This window comes from Nicotiana sylvestris, chromosome 3 (genome assembly GCF_000393655.2).
Source record: "Nicotiana sylvestris chromosome 3, ASM39365v2, whole genome shotgun sequence".
NCBI classification, from domain to species: Eukaryota; Viridiplantae; Streptophyta; class Magnoliopsida; order Solanales; family Solanaceae; genus Nicotiana; species Nicotiana sylvestris.
This window is the reverse complement of record NC_091059.1, coordinates 210,009,505-210,031,669: the sequence shown is the minus strand read 5'-3', so window position 1 is coordinate 210,031,669 and position 22,165 is coordinate 210,009,505. Positions and strand designations below refer to the sequence as shown.

At 36.1% G+C, this 22,165-nt stretch overlaps 2 protein-coding genes across 3 annotated transcripts; both read right to left on the bottom strand.

Annotated features, from left to right (window-relative positions):
* Positions 1-637: 637 nt before the first annotated feature.
* On the bottom strand, positions 638-1,763 carry LOC104227854 (uncharacterized). 2 transcript variants are annotated; one of them, XM_009780209.2, is made up of 4 exons: positions 1,551-1,763; positions 1,331-1,456; positions 972-1,256; positions 638-856 (listed from the first exon to the last, which is right to left on the bottom strand). In XM_009780209.2, exons 2-4 carry the CDS (start codon positions 1,375-1,377, stop codon positions 796-798), a joined length of 393 nt encoding a protein of 130 aa, XP_009778511.1. In that variant the 5' UTR covers positions 1,378-1,456; positions 1,551-1,763; the 3' UTR covers positions 638-795. The 2 variants fall into 2 exon arrangements, with proteins under 2 accessions (XP_009778511.1, XP_009778510.1); XM_009780208.2 differs by having other exon boundaries at positions 1,341-1,456; positions 1,551-1,754.
* Positions 1,764-2,576: 813 nt separating this feature from the next.
* Positions 2,577-4,106, bottom strand: LOC104227852 (uncharacterized). The gene is made up of 4 exons (XM_009780207.2): positions 3,961-4,106; positions 3,718-3,839; positions 2,995-3,279; positions 2,577-2,869 (listed from the first exon to the last, which is right to left on the bottom strand). Exons 1-4 carry the CDS (start codon positions 3,976-3,978, stop codon positions 2,821-2,823), a joined length of 474 nt encoding a protein of 157 aa, XP_009778509.1. The 5' UTR covers positions 3,979-4,106; the 3' UTR covers positions 2,577-2,820.
* Positions 4,107-22,165: the final 18,059 nt, after the last annotated feature.

The window sequence follows — 22,165 nt, the reverse complement described above, 5'->3', positions numbered from 1 at the left end:
TGTTACCGTCACCAAAATATCACTCCAAAAGATTAAAATTATTGACATAATTTTATTTTAGTGGTGTCCAAAAATGTTTTAGAGGTGAACTGCTGAAATTTCAAAAAAAAATAAAATAAAAAAATTAGGTCGCTCGTTGTACCGGCGATCTGCTGGAAAATTTTTAATGTACACAGTATTCTGGAGCTTCAAAATAATGGTTCTAAAATGTTCTTCTCTACACGCTTCTTCCTTCCACGTCTAATCTCAAAAAAACAACCAATAACCACATTAGCATGGAGTTGATTTTTCAAGTCTGGTTTGAGTCACTGAACTTCGGACAAAGCCACGAAGAGCCAATTCCGAGAAGTATATAACCGAAGGATTCGGTTAAAATCAAATTTAAATTAAATCAGATAATTATCCCATTAAATTTCAATGCTTTAGCTTGTAAGAGTGTCAATTATCAAACACAGAGACTAGCAGGAATTGATTCCTTATTCTCCGCGTATTTGATTGACCTCCCACCCAGGGATGACACAGGCAGGAAATAAGAGTTAGGCACACTGTGACACTGCAGAGGCAACATTCATGGTATGGTTTAAAAAAGAAAGATCCATTTTTATTTGAAGCAAATATGTACAATATTCCTAAAAGGTAGAATATATTTTTTTGCTCAAAGTGTTATTTATGGAACTCTCTCTGCAAAAAGTTGGGGAAAACGTCGCCACCATCTTCGACTCTCCATATGAAAATCTCGGGTCAAAGCTGGCGGATGTAACAACATCTACTTGAATCCAGAAATGCATAAATAGCTCACTGCAATTTTGGATTCAGATCCACTCCCACAGATCTCAACGTCTCAGAGTGAGGCTCCCTGCAATAATAACACCAATAAAATCAGAAATTAAAGCACATTTCACGCTGTGTAACCCAATTGCAAGAATATAGAAAAATATAGCAAAGTAATTGCTATAAGACTATTGAAGTACCTAGCTAGAACATCCCCGCGCATAGGATCAGGCATGACAGATTGATTATCAAAATCCTGAACATGAGCCACCTTTCTGAAAAAAGATTTTTTAATGAAACTGTCGGAATCATTCAACACATTGTCCGGTTCTGCCACTTCTGGTACAGTTTCCCTCCTTGATTTCTTCACAGATACGTTAGGCGAACGCTTCAGCTGATGCGTGGCTGTGTGTACCCCAAAACCCACGGACATTGCTATTAGTCCCAGCGCTACATACACGGGAAAGAACTCTCCTTTCAGTCCCCTGTTTCAATTAATCAAACATCAAGTTATTATATATTGCACTTACTTATAACAACAAAGGTGCTAATTACTTACAAATATTCACCTTGGCTTAGTGTCTGGATGCTCAGCAGTAGCGGCATATGACCTCAATTTGGTAATATTAGATTTTGCAAATGTAGGATTTCCGCTAATACGCGTAGCCATAGATTTCCACAAACTCTGCAAGGTTGAATAAAGATCGATCGACAAGAAATCATGTCTATGTATACACATAACTACGAACAATTTAATTTAACTCAGAGTGTGGACTTACCGAAGACCTGAATGCCATGATATGCAAGATAGCGAAAACAAATCAAAAGCTATAGAAAGAGCAGTGAGGGGGCGTTTAATTTACTGTTAAGAGTCTGGTTCAACTTAGTGATGCTCTGTGTGCAGTAAATGATGATTATATACATCGATATTTTTTTTTTTGCTAAGATATATACATCGATATAAGGGATACAAACGGATAGGCATGCAAAATAAAGGACACTCGTCAAGAGCTAACAAGTCCACTTTGCACTAGCGGTGACTCATGGAAATTATATTGTTTGGCTGACAAGCCACTTTACATCCGCATATTTATATTGTTCCAAGTGTTTTAACCGACTCTGAAAGAGAGAAAAAAAAAATTGTGGCGAATTTGTTCAAGGTGTTAAGTGTTAACTATCTAGTGTAGTTAGGTACTTTTTTTTAATTAAATGTATACATATAATATATTTTTTTTATATTTTAACTCCATTGATCGAAAAAATCATGTATAGGAGCATTCACTGTTCAAAAGAGAACACAAAGATCTATAGATCCAAAGTTAGCCAGCTTGAATGCAACAAAGATCCCAGCTTACATCTAATTAATTTAGAAAAGAAGGTACACAAAAGTATGTGTATGCAAGGAAGCAAGAACTTTTTATTTTTAAAGGAAAAGGACTTTTTAACTTCTTAAAATAAATAGGGTCCATCAATTTTTCGCCGTGATGCCGTGAGAAATCTCAGTGTATCCATTTTTAACCTTCTTTTTAGAAGGTATAGGCACTCCTTTTATCTTGCTCTACTTGCTTTCAACGAACGGACATATATCAAAGCTTAACGCCTTAAACCCGACAAACTTAGTAAGATACAAATTAGAAAGAAAGTAAGAAGAAGATAGTTTGTCCCTTTACATTTTATATAATATATAGTAGAAGTAGCTAGGTGACCAATATATAATTTTGCAACGTGTTTAATATATAGCAGAGTCGACAGTCGTCCATTGAGAAAGGCAAAAAAAGATCACATGGCATTGGAAAGTAGCCAAATTGCATGAGTCATAATTGCTAGAGTATTCACAAAGCTGTACGTACTACATATTTATAGTGTTCTCGTTCATAAACATGCACAATATCAAGCGTATTAGAGTAACACCATCATGTAAACTTAAAACATCTACTTATCTACTATATGAGTTTTACTCTATATATCTTCATATAGTATTACAGAATTAGAGATTAAACTCTAGAATACAACCAAAGTACTCCACAAAACCTACATATAATTTACAACTTAATTTGGATCCACTCCAACAGTTTTCAAGGTCACTACACCCGGCTTCCTGCAATAATAAAATTGCTAGATAAGTACCAATACTATCCCATATTTGTGCTAAACGAAAAGAGAAATTAATTGAAAAACAAGTAGAAGAAATTAAATAGTACTAATATTAGTTTTGCTACTAACTTGGTATAAACGTCGCCACGAGCTGGATCAGGAATGACACGGCTAGTAGAAAAATCCTGAATGTGAGCCACCTTACGGAATAAAGATTTGCTAATGAATTTATCGGCATCTTCTGCAACATGTTCTGGCTCCACTATCTCAGGCAGAGTTTCCCTCCTTGATTTTTTTACATGCACATTAGGGGCTCGCCTCAGCTGATGCATCGCTGTGTGCAGCCCGAAACTCGCCGATAGTCCGATCATTCCTAGCGCCACACACACTGGCACAAAGTCTCCCTTTCTTGACCTGTAACATTCAGAGGCTAATTTAGGACGATTCTGTATATTAAATTGAATCCATTTCTGGAGTATGCATACGTCTTCAAAAATTAAAACGCAAACATATAACAAGACTGCTCTTACTTTTTTTTATTCCACTTGATACTATATTCTGAATTAGGCCATCATCGGCATACAACAGCAACAAAGCCAGTAGCCAGTGATCGTAGCCACATACATTTAAGGGTGATCGACCGAACACTCCATTTATCGAAAAATTATAAAATATATATAAAAACTTATATTATGTATGCAGGTCAAAAATAATTTTTTTATATGTGTATATTAAATTTTAAACACTTTTTGCGAAATTCCTGACTTCACCGTTGCCAGTGGTATACATAAACCGTAAAATCCTTTATCAAGCTACGTAAAAGGAGTAGATTATGGAGGACAATAATCTTACTTGGGCACATGAGTCGCGTTAAGTTGGACGGGTGAAGATGCCTTAAATTTTGAAGTGGCTGCTGTGGCATAATTTACTGAGGAACTTCCCTTTAAGTGAGTAACCATGGAATTTAGATAAGTCTGCAACATCGAAAATCAATACCCTTCTATCTTAGTTTAATTAGCACCAAGATAAATAATGAGCGAAAGAGCAACTTTTATCACACCAAGTTATATAATAATAGAAGTAATTGGAACTTACCGCTGATCTAAAAGCCATAGGAGTAAACAATTGCTGCAGATCAAACTAAGTTAAGATTTTGATTAATTATGGTTCTAAGCTTGGCGTATCTGCTCAAAATCGAATTGCTTGCCGATGATCACCTTTGCACTAGTGATCCATTTAATAATAGGACAGAGGGTTCGGGAGACACCTAGGACATAATAGGACAAGGCCCCTATGATTTTACCAAATGGGAGTTTGACACATGCCTAATAGAAATGAGTCCACGTCACTGCGATGAACATGGAAGTCTCCTGAAGCCACCAAAGTGATGTTTATCTGATATTGATTATTTAATTAAATTAAGCATAGAATCCAGAACTGAAAATACTGGCCCTATTGAAATCACGGGCTTGAATAGCAGGGTACAACAAATGCCAAGTATGGGCTATATAATGGGTTGATCCAATGGTCCGCAACGAAAATCACTCTAATGGCAAAGGTATACACCCTATTTATTATAAATTAAAATTATTTTAAAATATTATTTTTTATAGTTACTTTTTATATTTTATAGAAAAATAAATATTTATGGTATATGCTACCATTGAAGCATGAAATACACTATTTATGTTTTTTCTCTCTCTTAGAAAGCTGAACATATCTATTTTTAAGGTGATTGATGTTACTGTATTTATGAATACATGTCGCGAATATATGTTAATACATGCGCATACATTTGGACTGCCCTGATTTTAAGCACTTTTTATTGCTGTATTCATAAATAAACCAGTGCGAATATGTCACGACTCAAATTACCCCTAGACGTGATTGACACCCAACTAACACTACCTGCCAGGCGAACCCCTTTTTCTAACGTTTAACCATTTACACAAACATTGAGAGAAAAACTGCAGGCCTAAAGTATTATTAATAATTAAAGAGGTAATAATTATCGCCCAATATCTTAGTCAATTGGTAGAAAAACCAACAATCACTCAAATAATAAAACTCTAGCCCAAATCACACACTAAGACCATGGAGCATCTAACAAAGTAATATGAGTTTTATTGACTGGTATGAAACCCCCCCCCCCCCCAAAAAAAAGAAATAACTAACATAAACTAAGCAAGTCTGAAACGAAAGCCTCCACGAACAATGCTGTGGCTCACCTAAAAAATAGGACCCACTCGAACAAACTCGTCAGCCACTAGCTCTATCTCCTGCAACGGTATCTATATAGAGATGCAGGTAAGGAGTGAGTTATACGTAAATATAACTCAGTACGATCCTCGACCCGCCACTTTAAAACCTCTAGAACAAGTGTTAGAAAATACAAGCACACTACAATACGAATGATATAGTAAATATGATAATTATACAATAAGTCAATATATGTGTATCAACAGAGTTATTAAGAATTAACTAACAAGGATACACACTAAGGACTTATCATAATTGTAGTGAAAGAAATTAACCAACACACCACGAGTCCATAACGGCACCACAATGTCTCAAATATGTAACAGAGCATACGCAATGCTCGGGTGATGTACAAAGGCATACACAATGCCCCAATATCATGGTGCACAGCCGTATCAAACTCAACATCATGGCGCACAGACGTATCAAACTCAACATCATGGCGCACAACCGTATCAAACTCAACATCATGGCACACAGCCGTATCAAACTCAACATCATGGCGCACAACCGTATCAAACTAAATATCATGGCGCACAACCGTATCAGACTCAACACCATGGTGCACAACCGAATCAAACTATAAAACTCAACCTCATGACGCACAACCGTATCACACTATCAAACAACTTATAAAATAATGTATTTTTTTATAAAATAATATATTTGCGGCTAGTCTAAGACCACCGACTCTGTCAAGCGCATGCTTGTCCCAACACATGGACCAGACAGAGAAAATATACTTTCAAAATGGGTTTTAGAAAAGTAAGTATCAAAGCTTAAAGTCTCACTTATCTCGAATTTCACAATCCAAGTACTCTTTCCGATAACTTAGAACTATACTCTCAAGAATCTGGATCACCTCAAACTTAGCAAAGGAAATTTCCTTTCTTTGTTGGATAAAGAGAGGAAGCAACAAGCAATTTGCTTCTCGATAAACTCTTATTAGTGTTGTCAATGGAAAAATAATTCCAAGCATATACATCTCTTAATGTACCGCCGCCAATTTCGATCCCCAAACCTCTATTTTTTTTCTTTTTTGGTTTCCTCCTTTAATGAATAAAAACCCTAAGTACCTATTTTCTATTTTACACGTGAGATTCACAAGGTGGGGCTAGGCACATTAGTTTTTTTTGTTTATTTATTTATTTATTCATTAGACATCCAACAAAGTGAATTAATTTATCAACAATCATATGTGATACTAGTAAATTTGGTCTACTGGCACATTATTAGTATACTATTTTATATAAATATATAATAACTTTCACTTACTAGCTTAGTATTTGATCCAATAGCTATATATAATAATTGATTCTCTAATCCAATAATTAATAAGTATATTAAGTTATTTTGGGTTATTACATTCTCCCCCACTAAAAAGAACATTTGTCCTCGAATGTGTCACGACCCCAGTTCACCCTCCGTGAACATGCCATGAAGGCACCTAGTCTCTACGACTAGGTAAGCCTAACAATGTGAAAAATAAAATAACTAGCGAAATAAATAATCAAAACTGAACAACTGGAAGAAAACTGTATATAAAAATGTCGCTCGGCATATACAACTCAACATCACAGAATCCTAAAATACTATCCCAAAACCCAGAAACTCACGGGAACACAAGCTGAAAGAAACATAGTACAATGATCTAACTCCAGAATGTCTACAACAACAGTAAGAAAGAAGGCTAAATACTAAAAGATGGAATAAGATAGAGACTCCTTGGTCTGCAGACGCGATAGATGTATCTCGAAGTCTCTGATAGATCTCCCCGCCTCAAGGGTGATACGCCTGGGTAGAGGTACCTAGATCTGCACATGAAAAACATGCGCAGAAAGGGCATGAGTACACCACCGCGGTACTCAGTAAGTGCCAAGCCTAACCTCGGTCGGGTAGTGACGAGGAAAGTCAGGGCCCTACTTAAGTTAAACATAATATAAAGTTTTAACAGTATGAAATAAACAATATAAATAAGTATAGCAGTGAAATAAGACAGGTTATACAAGGCAACAACAAATATACAAAGAACAGGGTAACACGGAATAAGAACAACTCAATACCAATAGCAACAATGAGGATCTCCCAGGATACTATCTTGTAGTCCCTTTTATCAACTGTCCAGTGGATCTCCCGGGATACCGTCCCATAGTCCAATCATCAATGCGCGGAGATCTACAGGAACCCCGGTCCGTAGTCCCAAATGTAAATACCCAGTACTGGGGGAATCTACCGGGTGCATTCCCGTAGTTCCATATAACTGTGCAGGGGAATCTATCGGGAATCTAACCGGTAGTCCCCAGGTAAACAAACAAGGGGGGGGGGAGCTACCGGAATCCCACATCCGTAGTCCCAATGTAAATATGTAGCAACAACAAGAAGATATTTCAGAAATGAAATTTCATATCAAGGAAAAACAAGTAATTCTAGCCTAACATGCTTCACGTAATGCACTTAAGGCAATTTAAGTCAACTAAACATGCTTTTCTAACTAACAACATGCTAAATTTGCAAGTATAATAAAACAGGAAAGGGAACATGTTAATAAGTACTTTAAGAAAATCGGATTTCCATCAATTTGCACAAGAACGCGCTCGTCACCTCATGCACAAGGCAATTAAATCACCAAATTTGCAAACCCTAAAGGGAAGGTCCCCCACACAAGGTTAGACAAGCCACTTACCTCGAACCGGCTCAAAATCAACTAGAAATCACGCTTTTGCCATGAGTATCCGACTCCAAATGACCCAAATCTATTCAATTCCATTTCATAATATAAATAATACTTCAAGAAGCTGATTCTACAATAAAATTCTAAGCTAATACGCGAAATTATATAAAATGACCAAAATGCCCCTCAGGCCCACGTCTTGGAATCGAGTAAAATTTATATTTCAGAAACCTCGTATTGTAACGAGTTCAACCATACTAAAATTATCCAAATCCGATGCCAATTGCCCAACCAAAACTCAATAATTCGGCCTACGAAGTTTTACCCAATTTTCATTCAAAATCCGAAATTAGAGGAGGAATTCATGCTTAGATTAGTGGGTTACAAGCAAAAAGGAGTTTAGAATCGTTACCCAATCGATATCTCTAAAAATTCTTCAAAATCTCGCTCAAATCTGAGCTCCCAAGCTTAAGTTTTGATAAAAAAGGCTAAACCCTCCATTTTTAAAATCTTATATCTGCCCAAGCGCGTTCTTCTTCGCGAACGTGAGGCTACTATCGCGAACGCGATGCACAAAAGTCCTGCTGGCAAAATTCCTCTTTCACGAACGCGAGGCCTCGCGAACGCGTAGCTTACACGAGCAGACCTTTCCCGAACGCGTGGACAAAAACGCGATCACGATGACCAATGAGCCCTTACCTTCGCGAACACATAGCTTACACGAGCAGACCTTACCCGAATGCGTGGACCATAACGCGATCACGATGACCAATGAGCCCTTACCTTCGCGAACGTGGGACATCATCGCGAACACGAAACACATAATAGCTGCTCTACTTTACAAACCTTCGTGAACGCGGGATAGACTTCACGAATGCGAAGCACAATCCTCCCCCAACCCCAGTTCCCCTATGCGAATACGAGACCCCACTCGCGAATGCGAAGAAGGAAACCAGAACTGGGCTGCTACAATATTTTCTGTAATTCTCTAAGTTCTAAAAATGACCTGTTGAGCATCTGAAACATACCCGAGGCCCCCGGGACCTCAACCAAAAGCACCAACATAACCTAAAACATCATTCAAACTTGTTCCAACCTTCGGTACGCTACAAACAACACCCAAACACCCATTTTTCATCGAATCCAAGCCTAACATTTTAAAAACTCTATAAAATACACTTTCGATCAAAAGGTCTATCAAATCTCGTCCGAATGACCTGAAATTTTGCATGCACATCCAAAATGACATGACAAAGCTACTAAAACTCTCAGAATTTCATTCCGACCCTCAGATCAAAATCTCACTACCGAACCGGAAACTTCCAAAATTTAAATCTTCGGCATTTCAAGCCTAAATTAGCTACGGACCTCCAAAACACTTTCCGGACACGCTCCTAACCCCAAAATCACCTAACGGAGCTAATGGAACCATTAGATTTTCATTTCGAGTCCACCTTCACACTGTTCCGACTACGGCCAACTTTCCAACACTTAAGCTCTCATTTAGGGACTAAGTGTCCCAAAACTCTCCGAAACACAAAATCGAACATCCTGACAAATCAAATTAGCAGAAATAAACTGGGGAAAAGCAAGTAATAGGCGATCGGGGCATTAATTCTTAAGACGACCGACCGGGTCGTCACAGAATGTTAAGGGAGCTATACCTTAGGAAAGCGAGTATGAATACTACGTCGTTACATTTACCTTATATTGTTTTTCTTCCTATTTACACTACATACGCCTTTTGTAACTCGTTTGGAAACTTATTAACAACTACAACTATCCCAAGAGATTGAATCTCTACTCTAGTGTCTTAAAAATCATAGATAGATATGTTGAACACTTTCTATTCATCTCATGTAAAGCCTTCATATAAGGTACTTCCTCGCCCATGGAAATCGTGAATATCCTTCCATTTTATTCTAATACCATATGAACAAAAATCTTAATACCCTTTATCTAACAATTGTGCATCACATAGAATGATACCAATCAGTCCATGCATATAATAGCATTAAAGTTAGACATCGGCAGCAGTAGAGCAACTACGGTGCCCCTTTCCTGAACAAATATCACATCTCCTCTATAAATTCTATCCACAAATATAGTCTCCCCATTAGGATCGTCATCACGTATGGCACATGAGGAGTACTAAATATGACAAAACTAGTCGTTCTATACTCAAGTTCACTTAAATGTTAACATTACCATCCATATCAAATTCGCAACTATTCCTCTGTCCAAATTGTGATCCTATATGCCTCATAAACAAAATCAACAATAGTAAGCTCCCCCACTTAGGTAAAATTATATTTTTCAATTATCACATTACTTCGTCAATATTCAAACTTTCTCAACTCATACAATACAAGATACAACATTATGACAATTGTCAGAACAAAACATTGAATTCGATAACATTTGTGCTAATCCTTTTCAAGTATTTCAACTCTTTGAATTGTCTATCTCTCTTGTATACAGTGCACGACAGTCTCCATAATGTACCTCTTACCCTTATTTTAATAGCTAATCATGCCACTATTCGCTAAGTTTCTTACTCACCTTTTTACTATATTAATGCATTAAGCATTATATTTAAGTCTTACTTTCTCTCACAGATCGAAATTCATTGGCAGATCCCAAGTATGGTATGTTATACCTTTTAAATCACCTAGTGCCACTATCAAGGTCATACTCAATGCACTTAAATTAGAATAGTCATGTCGCAAATACACTTACAACATTACCATCACGATATCACTAGTAATCAAATCACTTCAAAAGACATTGAGCTTAGACCCATATAAACATCTTTCTCAAAATATCTTTCACACTAAGCCTAACAGTCTAGAGGTGCTTAAGATATTGTTACCTTACACTTAATACTTGTGCATCCAATTCTTTTATTCTCCAAATCAAACTCATAACATGGAGTTGTATCCACAACTTCAAATATTGAACATGTCGCTCTCAGGAAAAACCAAATCCTTAGATCACATTTCAATTTACATAGATTTTCAACATTCAAAACTTTGACTAACTCTCAACCCCCCCTTTTCTAGTTCTACTTCCTTGGATTGAATTTTATATCACTCTCGTTATAAACACATAAAAACAAAGTGTATAGTTGAAAGTATTAAGGACACAACAATTCTATATACCACTAATCCAATCTCATTCAAAATCTCATAACTCCTTTCATGATAAAATCTTCTAAAAGAGTTTTTTTTCACCTTTCATGTACTCCAAATCACAATATCATTTATAAAATAGGAATTTTGTCTACTCTATAATGTTCGATATCACTCCGATATTTAGTACAACATCATCCAAGGCTTGTTAAACCAAATCTGGATCAAACAACTGTGACCTACCATATTCAACCAACCAGATAGAGCAAGACACTCACATTCATGTAACGCCTAAAACGATAAGAGTTGCATATCGAATTAGTATAACTACAATTATGCACAAACTCGGTCCAAAGTAATTGATCATGAATAACCTAGTAGGTAATATCTATCTGCCTGATGTTGGGACTGAAACTCATATTTTCTTGCGCATCCATTTGGAGCACATCCAAGCGTCATAACTATAGTCTTGCAGTGGAACAAATCCACAAATTTTATATACGACAGTGCTAGAACACAGTTAAACACTCATATATAATACTCTCGCATACGGAAACGATGGAATACATCTATATGCCCCTACGTAAATATTTCATTCAATGTTAATCTTCATATGTGATGATATAAGTATTTCATACAATTACACTATCTTTCAAAAACATCGCTGAATAGGATATTATGCTCTATAAAACGTCAGAATAGACCTCGGGCTCACGATCTTGCATAGATATTATGCTCTATAAAACGTTCACTCAAATTGAGATCACAACTTCCTCGATGTGCCTGGTAAACCAACCACGAACGCTAAAATAATCTATATTCACTTTTTCCTTATTTTCTTCTTGTTATTTTAGTATTTTCACTATTCTAGCATTTCTCTATTCTTGATAATCACCGTTGCGTTCTTCCAGTTACAATCACCAAGCTTTGCTTAGTTCTCATTTTACAAAGGATCATATATAGCTTTCAAAGGACCCATCATGACTAACATAGTAGACTATTTTACTAACTACTTATCTTTATATATGTGCCCTAGCAAATATATTTACCAGTTGCTCCCAAGAGTAACTTGCAGTAAGGGTTACACTTAAACCCAAATAAATCCACTTTAAAAGGTTAATGAATACCCCTTAGTCTAGGCATAAGATGTTATTTTGAGCCTGACTATTTAGTCCTTGCATCATCGTATTTAGGTAAAATCACATATTTTCCTTCATTAAAATATATCTCAGTTGGGATTGAATTACAAAAATAGAATTTCCTCTCCACCATTGAGAAAAATATATCACCATGTTGGATTCTCTTTAAGCTTTAATGAATAATTTTTGAATAAAAATAAAATAAAATTACTTCGGGAGGCGTTAAGTTGATATAAATACCTTCTTTAAATTGACTTTCACCACTAGATACAACATCCTTGATGTGGTTAAACTATTACGCTTTTGGCTTTATTATTCAATTCTTTACATATCTTATCAGACTCGCAAAGAGTAATTATATCCACAATATCAATTGTTGAATAGATCAATTTTAGGAAGGAACAAAAAAAAAAGAAGAAAAAAAGGTCCGCAAGTCACTTAACTGTTCACTTGGAGTCTCAACGTCCAAAAATTTGACTACTTCTCTAATTTCTTAAATTTTTTATGGGTTCTTTTCTAACTAGAGTTAACCCCCAAAATAATCACTTGACAATTCTTAGATAGATCTAATGCATACAACATTCCACGTACTCAAGGATACTCTCAATCACATATATTTTATTCAAAAGTTTCACGTCAAATGTGTCATACAGCAGAGTAGGATACTCGTGTTCTAGCCATTCGTGAAAGGGATATCGTAAGAATAAATTCGATTCAGCTTAACGCATGAATGAAGAATGAAAGAAGGGAAAACATCCTAAATGCTTAGTAGTCTCAAGATCATAAGTATGGGCACCTACATACCCCTGAGCAAGACTCTACTAAACACTGCTCCATGACCCGGGACATGAAGCCTAAGATTTGATACCAACTTTGTCAAGACTCAAACTGCCCCTAGACATGATTGGCTCCCAACTAATACCACCTGCCAGGCGAACCCCTTTTTCTAACGTTTAACCATTTACACAAACATTGAGAGAAAAAGTGCAGGCCTAAAGTATTATCAATAATTAAAGAGGTAATAATTATCGCCCAATACCTTAGTCAATTGATAAAAAATCCAACAATCACTCAAATAATAAAACTCTAGCCCAAATCATACACTAAGACCATGTAGCATCTAACAGAGTAATATGAGCTTTATTGACGGGTATGCAAACCCAAAAAAAAAAAGAAATAACTAACACGAACTAAGCAAGTCTGAAACGAAAGACTCCATGAACAATGCGGTAGCTCACCTCAAAACAGGATCTACTCGAACAAACTCATCAGCCACTAGCTCTATCTCCCACAACAGTATCTGCATAGAGATGTAGGTAAGGAGTGAGTTATACGTAAATATAACCCAGTAAGATCTTCGACCCATCACTTTAAATATTTCTAGAACAAATGTTAGAAAATACAATCACACTACAACACGAATGATATAGTAAATATGATAATTATACAATAACTCAATATATGTATATCAACAGAGTTTTTAAGAATTAACTAACAAGGATACACACTAAGGACTTATCATAAATGTAGTGAAAGAAATTTACCAACACACCATGAGTCCATAACGGCACCACAATGCCTCAAATATGTAATAGAGCATACACAATGCTCGGGTGATGTACAAAGGCATACACAATGCCCCAACATCATGGCGCACATCTGTATCAAACTCAACATCATGGCACACAACCGTATCAAACTCAACATCATGGCGCACAGCCGTATCAAACTCAATATCATGGCGCACAGCCGTATCAAACTCAATATCATGGCGCACAACCGTATAAAACTCAACATCATGGCGCACAACCGTATCAAAGTCAATATCATGGCGCACAGACGTATCAAACTCAACACCATGGTGCACAAACAAATCAAACTATAAAACTCAACCTCATGGCGCACAACCGTATCACACTATCAAACAACTTATAAAATAATATTTTTTTAATAAAATAATATATATGCGGCTAGTCTAAGATCACCGACTCTGCCAAGCGCACGCTTTTCCCAACACATGGACCAAGCAGAGAAAATACACTTTCAAAATGGATTTTAGAAAAGCAAGTATCAAAGCTTAAAGTCTCACATACCTCAAATTTCACAATCCAAGTACTCTTTCCGGTAACTTAGAACTATACTCTCAGGAATCCAGATCACCTCAAACTGAGCAAAGGAAATTTCCTTTCTTTGTTAGATAAAGAGAGGAAGCAACAAGCAATTTGCATCTCAATAAACGCTTTATTAGTATTGTCAATGGAAAAATAATTCCAAGCATCTACATCTCTTAATGTACCGTCGTCAATTCCGATCCTAAAACCTCATTTTTTTTTCTTTTTTTGGTTTCTTCCTCTAATAAATAAAAACCCTAAGTACCTATTTTCTATCTTACACGTGAGATTCACAAGGTGGGGCTAGGCCCATTAGTTTCTTTCTTTTTATTTATTTATTTATTTTTAAACACCCAACTAAGTTAATTAATTTATCAACAATGATATGTGATACTTGTAAATTTGGTCTACTAGCAAATTAATAGTATACTATTTTATATAAATATATAATAACTTTCGCTTACTATCTTAGTATTTGATCCAATAACTATATATAATAATTGATTCTCTAATCCAATAATAAATAAGTATATTAAGATATTTCGGGTTATTACATTCTCCCCCCACTAAAAAAATGTTCGTCCCCGAATGTTAAGGGAGCTATACCTTAGGAAAGAGAGTGAATACTTCGTCGTTACATTCACCTTATATTTTTTTCTTCCTATTTACACTACATACACCTTTTGCAACTTGTTTGGAAACTTATTAACAACTACAATTATCCCAAGAGATCGAATCTCTACTCTAGTGTCTTAAAAATCATAGATAGATATGTTGAACACTTTCTATTCATCTCATGTAAAGCCTTCATATAAGGTACTTCCTCGCCCATGGAAATCGTGAATATCCTTCCATTTTATTCTAATACCATAGGAACAACAATCATAATACCCTTTATCTGACAATTGTGCATCACATAGAACGATACCAATCAGTCCATACACATAATAGCATTAAAGTTAGACATCGGCAGTAGTAGAGCAACTACGGTGTCCCTTTCCTAAACAAATATCACATCTCCTCTATATACTCTATCCACAAATATAGTCTCCCCATTAGGATCGTCATTACGTATGACACATGAGGAGTACAAAATATGACAAAACTAGTCGTTCTATACCCAAGTTCACTTAAATGTAAACATTACAATCCATATCAAATTCGCAACTATCCCTCTGTCCAAATTGTGATCCTATATGCCTGATAAACACAATCAACAATAGTAAACTCCATCACTTGGGTAAAATTATACCTTTTTAATTATCATATTACTTCGTCAATATTCAAACTTTCTCAACTCATGAAGTACAAGAGACAACATTATGATAATTGTCAGAAAAAAAATATTGAATTCGATAACATTTGTGCTAATTCTTTTCAAGTATTTTAACTCGTTGAGTTATCTATCTCTCTTGTATACGGTGCACGACAGTCTCCATACTGTACGTCTTACCCTTATTTTAATAGCTAATCATGCCACTATTCGCTAAGTTTCTTACTCACCCTTTTACTATATTAATGCATTAAGCATTATACTTAAGTCTTACTTTCTTTGACAGATCGAAATTCATTGGCAGATCCGAAGTATTGTATGTTGTACCTTTTACATCACCTAGTGCCACTATCAAAGTCATACTCAATGCACTTAAATTAGAGTAGTCATGTCGCAAATACACTTATAACATTACCATCATGATATCACTAGTAATCAAATCACTTCAAAAGACATTGAGCTTAGACCCATATAAGCATCTTTCTAAAAATATCTTTCACACTAAGCCTAACAGTCTAGATGTATTTAAGAAATTTTTACCTTACACTTTATACTTCTGCGTCCAATTCTTTTCTTCTCCAAATCTAACTCATAACTTGGAGTTGTATCCACAACTTCAAATATTGAATATGTCGCTCCCAGGAAAAATCAAATCCTTAGATCACTTTTTAATTCACACAGATTTTCAACATTCAAAAATTTGACTAACTCTCAAAACCTCCCCCCTTTTTCTAGTTCTAATTTCTTGGATTGAATTTTATATCACTCTCGTTATAAACACATAAAAACAAGGTGTATAGTTAAAATTCTTAAGGACACAACAAGTCTATATGCCACTAATCCAATCTCATTCAAAATCTCATAACTCCTTTCATGATAAAATCTTCTAAAAGAGTTGTTTTTTTCCACCTTTCATGTACTCCAAATCACAATATCATTTATAGAATAGGAGTTTTGTCTACTCTATAATGTTCGAAATCACTCCGATATTTAGTACAACATCATCCAACACTTGTTAAACCAAATATGGATCAAACAACTGTGACCTACCGTATTCAACCAACTAGATAAAGTAAGACACTCACATTCATGTAACACCTAAAATGATAAGAGTTGCATATCGAATTAGAAAAACTACAATTATGCACAAACTTGGTCCAAAGTAATTGATCATGAATAACCCAGTAGGTCATATCTACCTGCCTTATGTTGCGACTGAAACTCATATTTTCTTGTGCCTTCATTTGGAGCACATCCAAGCGTCATAACTATATTCCTACAGTGGAACAAATCCACAAATTTTATATATGATAGTGCTAGAACACATTCAAACACTCATATATAATACTCTCACGTACGACAACGATGGAATACATCTATATGCCCCTGCATAAATATTTCATGCAATGTTAATCTTCACATATGATGATATAAGTATTTTGTACAATTACACTATCTTTTAAAAACATCGCTGAATAGGATATTATGCTCTATAAAACGTCAAAATAGACCTCGGGCTCATGATCTTGCGTCGAATATCACGTTCATTCAAATTGGGATCACAACTTCCTCGACGTGCCTGGTAAACCAACCACGAACACTAAATAATCTATTTTCATTTTTTCCTTATTTTCTTCTTGTTATTTTAGCGTTTTCACTATTCTAGCATTTCTCTATTCTTGATAATCACCGTTGCGTTCTTCCAGTTACAATCACCAAGCTTTTCTTAGTTCTCATTCTACAAAGCATCATATATAAGTTTCAAAGGACTCATCATGACTAACATAGTAGACTTTACTAACTACTTATCTTTATATATGTGCCCTAGCAAATACATTTACCAGTTGCTACCAAGAGTAACTTCCAGCAAGTGTTGCACTTAAGCCCAAATAAATCTACTTTAAAAGGTTAATGAAGACTCCTTAGTCTAGTCATAAAATGTTATTTTGAGCCTGACTTTTTAGTCCTAACTTCATCACATTTAGGTAAAAGCATATTTTCTTTCATTAAAATATATCTCAGTTGGGATTGAATTACAAAAACAAAATTTTCTCTCCGCCATTGAGAAAAATATATCACCATATTGGATTCTCATTAAGATTTAACGAATAATTTTTGAATAAAACTAAAATAAAATTACTTTGGGAGGCGTTAAGTTGATATAAATACCTTCTTTAAATTGACTTTCACCACTAGGTACACTATCCACAATATCAACTGTTGAATAGATCACTTTTAAGAAGGAGCAAAAAGAAGAAGAAAAAGAAGAAAAAAGGTATGCAATTCACTTAACTGTTCATTTGGAGTCTCAACGTCCAAAAATTTGACTACTTCTCTAATTTCTTTATTTTTTTTTCATGGGTTCTTTTCTAACTAGAGTTATCCCCCCAAAATAATCACTTGACAATTCTTAGATAGAACCAATGCACACAACATTCCACGTACTCACGGATACTGTCAATCACATATATTTATTCAAAAGTTTCACGTCAAATGTGTCATCCAGCAGAGTAGGATACTCGTGTTCTAGCTATTTGTGAAAGGGATATCGTAATAATAAATTCGATTCACCTTAACGCACGAATGGAGAATGAAAGAAGGGAAAACTTCCTAAATGCTTAGTAGTCTCAAGATCATAAGTATGGGCACCTACATACCCATGAGCAAGACTCTAATAAACATTGCTCCATGACCCGGGACTTAAAGCCTAAGATCTCATACCAACTTTGTCACGACTCAAACTACTCCCTAGACGTGATTGGCACCCAGCTAACACCACCTGCCAGGCGAACCCCTTTTCTAATGTTTAACCATTTACACAAACACTAAGAGAAAAAGTGAAAGCCTAAAGTATTATTAATAATTAAAGAGTTAATAATTATCGCCCAATACCTTAGTCAATTGATAGAAAAACCAACAATCACTCAAATAATAAAACTCTACCCCAAATCACACACTAAGGCCATGAAGCATCTAACAGAGTAATATGAGTTTTATTGACGGGTATGCAAACCCCACAAAAAATAAATAACTAACATGTACTAAGAAAGTCTGAAACGAAAGCCTCTACGAACAATGCGGTGGCTCACCTCAAAAATAGGATCCACTCGAACAAACTTGTCAGCCACTAGCTCTATCCCCCTAATGGTATATGCATAGAGATGCAGGTAAGGAGTGAGTTATACGTAAATATAACCCAGTAAGATTCTCGACCCTCCGCTTTAAATATCTCTGGAACAAGTATTAGAAAATACAAATATACTACAACACGAATGATATAGTAAATATGATAATTATACAATAACTAAATATATGTATATCAACAGAGTTATTAAGAATTAATTAACAAGGATACACACTAAGGACTTATCATAATTGTGGTGAAAGAAATTTACCAACACACCACGAGTCCATAACAACACCACAATGCCTCAAATATGTAACAGAGCATACATAATGCTCGGGTGATGTACAAAGGCATACACAATGCCCCAACTTCATGGCGCACAACCGTATCAAACTCAACATCATGGCGCACAGCCGTATCAAACTCAACATCATGGCGCACAGCTGTATCAAACTCAATATCATGGCGCACTTCCGTATCAAACTCAATATCATGGCATACAACCGTATCAAACTCAACACCATGGTGCACAACCGAATCAAACCATAAAACTCAACGTCATGACGCGCAGCCGTATAGCACTATCAAAAAACTTATAAAATAATATTTTTTTCATAAAATAATATATTTGCGGCTAGTCTAAGACCAGCGACTCTACCAAGCGCACGCTTGTTCAAACACATGGACTAGGTAGAGAAAATACACTTTCAAAACGGGTTTTAGAAAAGCAAGTATCAAAACTTAAAGTCTTACTTACCTCGAATTTCACAATCCAAGTAATCTTTCCGATAACTTAGAACTATACTCTCTGGAATCCGGATCACCTCAAACTAAGCAAAGGATATTTCCTTTCTTTGTTGGATAAAGAGAGGAAGCAACAAGCAATTTGCTTCTCAATAAACTCTTATTAGTGTTTGTAATGACTCGATTGGTCCTTTTACTTTTTTGAAACCCTGTCCCCCTAAATAAGACTTTGCGCACTTGATTTAACTAATTTATGACCTACGGGGATGGTTGGTTCGGGATTTGGAAGAGTTTTGGTTGAAATAGGCACACTTGATTCCCTAAGATTTTCTTAGGCTAAGTTTGAATTTGGCCAACATTTTTTAGTAAATGGACCAGACTTGTATTTTGACAGTTCCGAAGGGTCCGTAGGAAAATATGGGGCCTGAACGTATATCCGAAATCGAATTCTGAGGTCCCTAGCTTGAGTAATGAAATTTTGTTAGAAATTATTATACTGAAATTCTAAGGATTTAATGAAATTGAATAATGTTGAATCATGTTAGTATCAGGCCTGTATGTTGGTTCCGGAGCCTGGTATAGGTCCAATATAACATTTAAGACTAGCACACAAAATTTGGTGTTAATCCGAGTAATATAAGTACGTTTCGGCGCGTTAGAATTGAATTGAAGAACTTGAAGTTCATAAGTTTGATTCAATTGATTTTGGAGGGTGATTCTTAGATTTAGCGTTGTTTCGGACATTTCGAGGGTTGAGCAAGTCCATTTTATCATTTCATACTTGTAGGCATGTTCGGGCGAGGCCCCGAGGGCCTGAGCGTCGAATAGACGCAGCTCGAGTTGAGTTAGGAATTTAGGAAAAGGGCTGACATTACTGGTTGCTGTCAAAACTGCACATGCGGTTGGTAAGACGCAGGTGAGAGACCTCAGAAGCCATCCACCTATCGCAGGAGCGGCCCAGGCTAGACAGCCCAATACTGCAGATGCGACCCTTATCCGCAGAAGTAGAATCGCAGAAGCGGTGGGCCTGTCCGCAGGAGTGGCCTAAATCGTAGAAACGATCTTCTTTCTGCAGAAGCAGTGGGCGCAGGTGCGGTCCAAGACTGCAGATGCGGAAATCGCAGAAGGTAGTGGCCTTCATTTGTTACTGGCTCTAGGCCATTTTTGTTCATTTCCACTGATTTATTGGGCAATTTTGGAGCTCTTGAGAGAAGACTTTCACCTAGCATCTTGAGGTAAGTTCATCCTAGTTATTTCTAGTTTAATACTTGAACCTCGGCTAGATTAACATGTAAATATTAAGGAAAAATTATGGGATTAGAGCAAAACCTAGGGTTTTGATGAAAGTTAGATTTAACCACGAAATTTGTTATGGAACTATAAATCATATATTATTGATCCTTAGGTTATAAAGAACAACTTTCTTCGAAAAATTTCGGAATTCGGGCACGTGGGCCCGGGGTTGGATTTTAGGAAACTTGTGTTTAAGGTTGGGAAATCACTTTAGTAATTAAAATGCGAACTCTTGAGCTTGTATTGACTAGTTCCTACCTCGTTTAATTAGTTTCGGATCGTGCGACTCCAAATTGAGGGTTTGAGCACGTTCTTGGTATTGAAAGTATGCCTTGGAGCAAGGTGAGTCTCCTATCTAACTTTGTAAGAGGGAATTGTCCCCACAGGTGATATAGTTGAATAATTTTCCACTAAATGCAGGGGATATGTACACACTAGGTGACCAGAGTCCGTGCGTAGCCACTATTATGCTTAAGTCCAGGTAGTCTAAACCCAAGAGCATGCTTTATGTGATACTCTTGTAACTTTATGGTTAATTTGGATTGCTTAAATCATGTTGAGTGTGGTAAATGAAATTAATAAGAGGAACATCATTTTTTTGACCCTTTTAAAGAGAAGTTGATATTTCTGTGAGTAATTGCTCCCCTGATATATATTCTTGTCTGCCTGTTGTTGTGCTTAATTATATTTGACCGTGTCACATGTATGATTCACGAGCGAGGTAATAGATGCATTTATGGTTTGCGCCATTCGACCCTCCGGCAGTGCACATTTTATTTTTATGTTGGATCGGGCCGTACGACCTCAGCACTACTTGCACATGCTTCTTGTTCGGTATTTTTCTGTGGATTGAACTTTGTTATATGCCCTGAAATGTAAATGGCTAACTGTGATATTATCTAGGGAAGGACTTGTTACTTCTTGCTATAAATTGTTTATTATTTGTTCTATCCATGCTTAGTAGAATACTTTCTCATATTATTTGACCCTAGTAAGTGTCAAGTCGACCTCTCGTCTCTACTTCTTCGAGATCAGATAAGATACTTACTGGGTACATATTGTTTATGTACTCATACTACACTTCTGTACTTAGTTGTACAGGATTTGGGGCAGGTACATCTGGTTACCAGGTTAGTGCACATTCTTGATCGTAGTCCGAGATTCCACGGTGAGCTGCTCCCTTCTTATGCTGTTCAGCAGCACTATGGAGTCTCTCTTTATTTTTGGCTGTCTATTCTATTTCAGACACTAAGATAGGTTTATTCTTTTGTATATTCTACTAGATGCCCACATACTTGTGACACCAGGTCTTGGTACAAACATTGGAAGACTATTCTTTTTGGGATTTTATAATTATTATGGTACATTGCTAATTATCACTTGTTTTAAAATGCAATTTAAGAAATTACTGTAATAGTTTTTGTAAAGTAAAGTTAGAATCTATTAATACTTCTGCATTGGCTTGCTTGACAATGGTGTTGGGCGCCATCATGACCTGTAGCGGAATTGGGTCGTGACACAATGGAAAAATAATTCCAAGCATCTACATCTC

Bases quoted from the DNA above. Each gene is read 5' to 3' on its own strand.
- LOC104227852 (XM_009780207.2), bottom strand. The intron at 3,280-3,717 runs GTAAGATTATTG...TGAATGTTACAG, and splicing joins AACGCGACTCATGTGCCCAA to GTCAAGAAAGGGAGACTTTG. The intron at 2,870-2,994 runs GTTAGTAGCAAA...TTATTATTGCAG, and splicing joins CGTGGCGACGTTTATACCAA to GAAGCCGGGTGTAGTGACCT.
- LOC104227854 (XM_009780208.2), bottom strand. The intron at 1,257-1,340 runs GTGAATATTTGT...TAATTGAAACAG, and splicing joins CATCCAGACACTAAGCCAAG to GGGACTGAAAGGAGAGTTCT. The intron at 857-971 runs GTACTTCAATAG...TTATTATTGCAG, and splicing joins CGCGGGGATGTTCTAGCTAG to GGAGCCTCACTCTGAGACGT.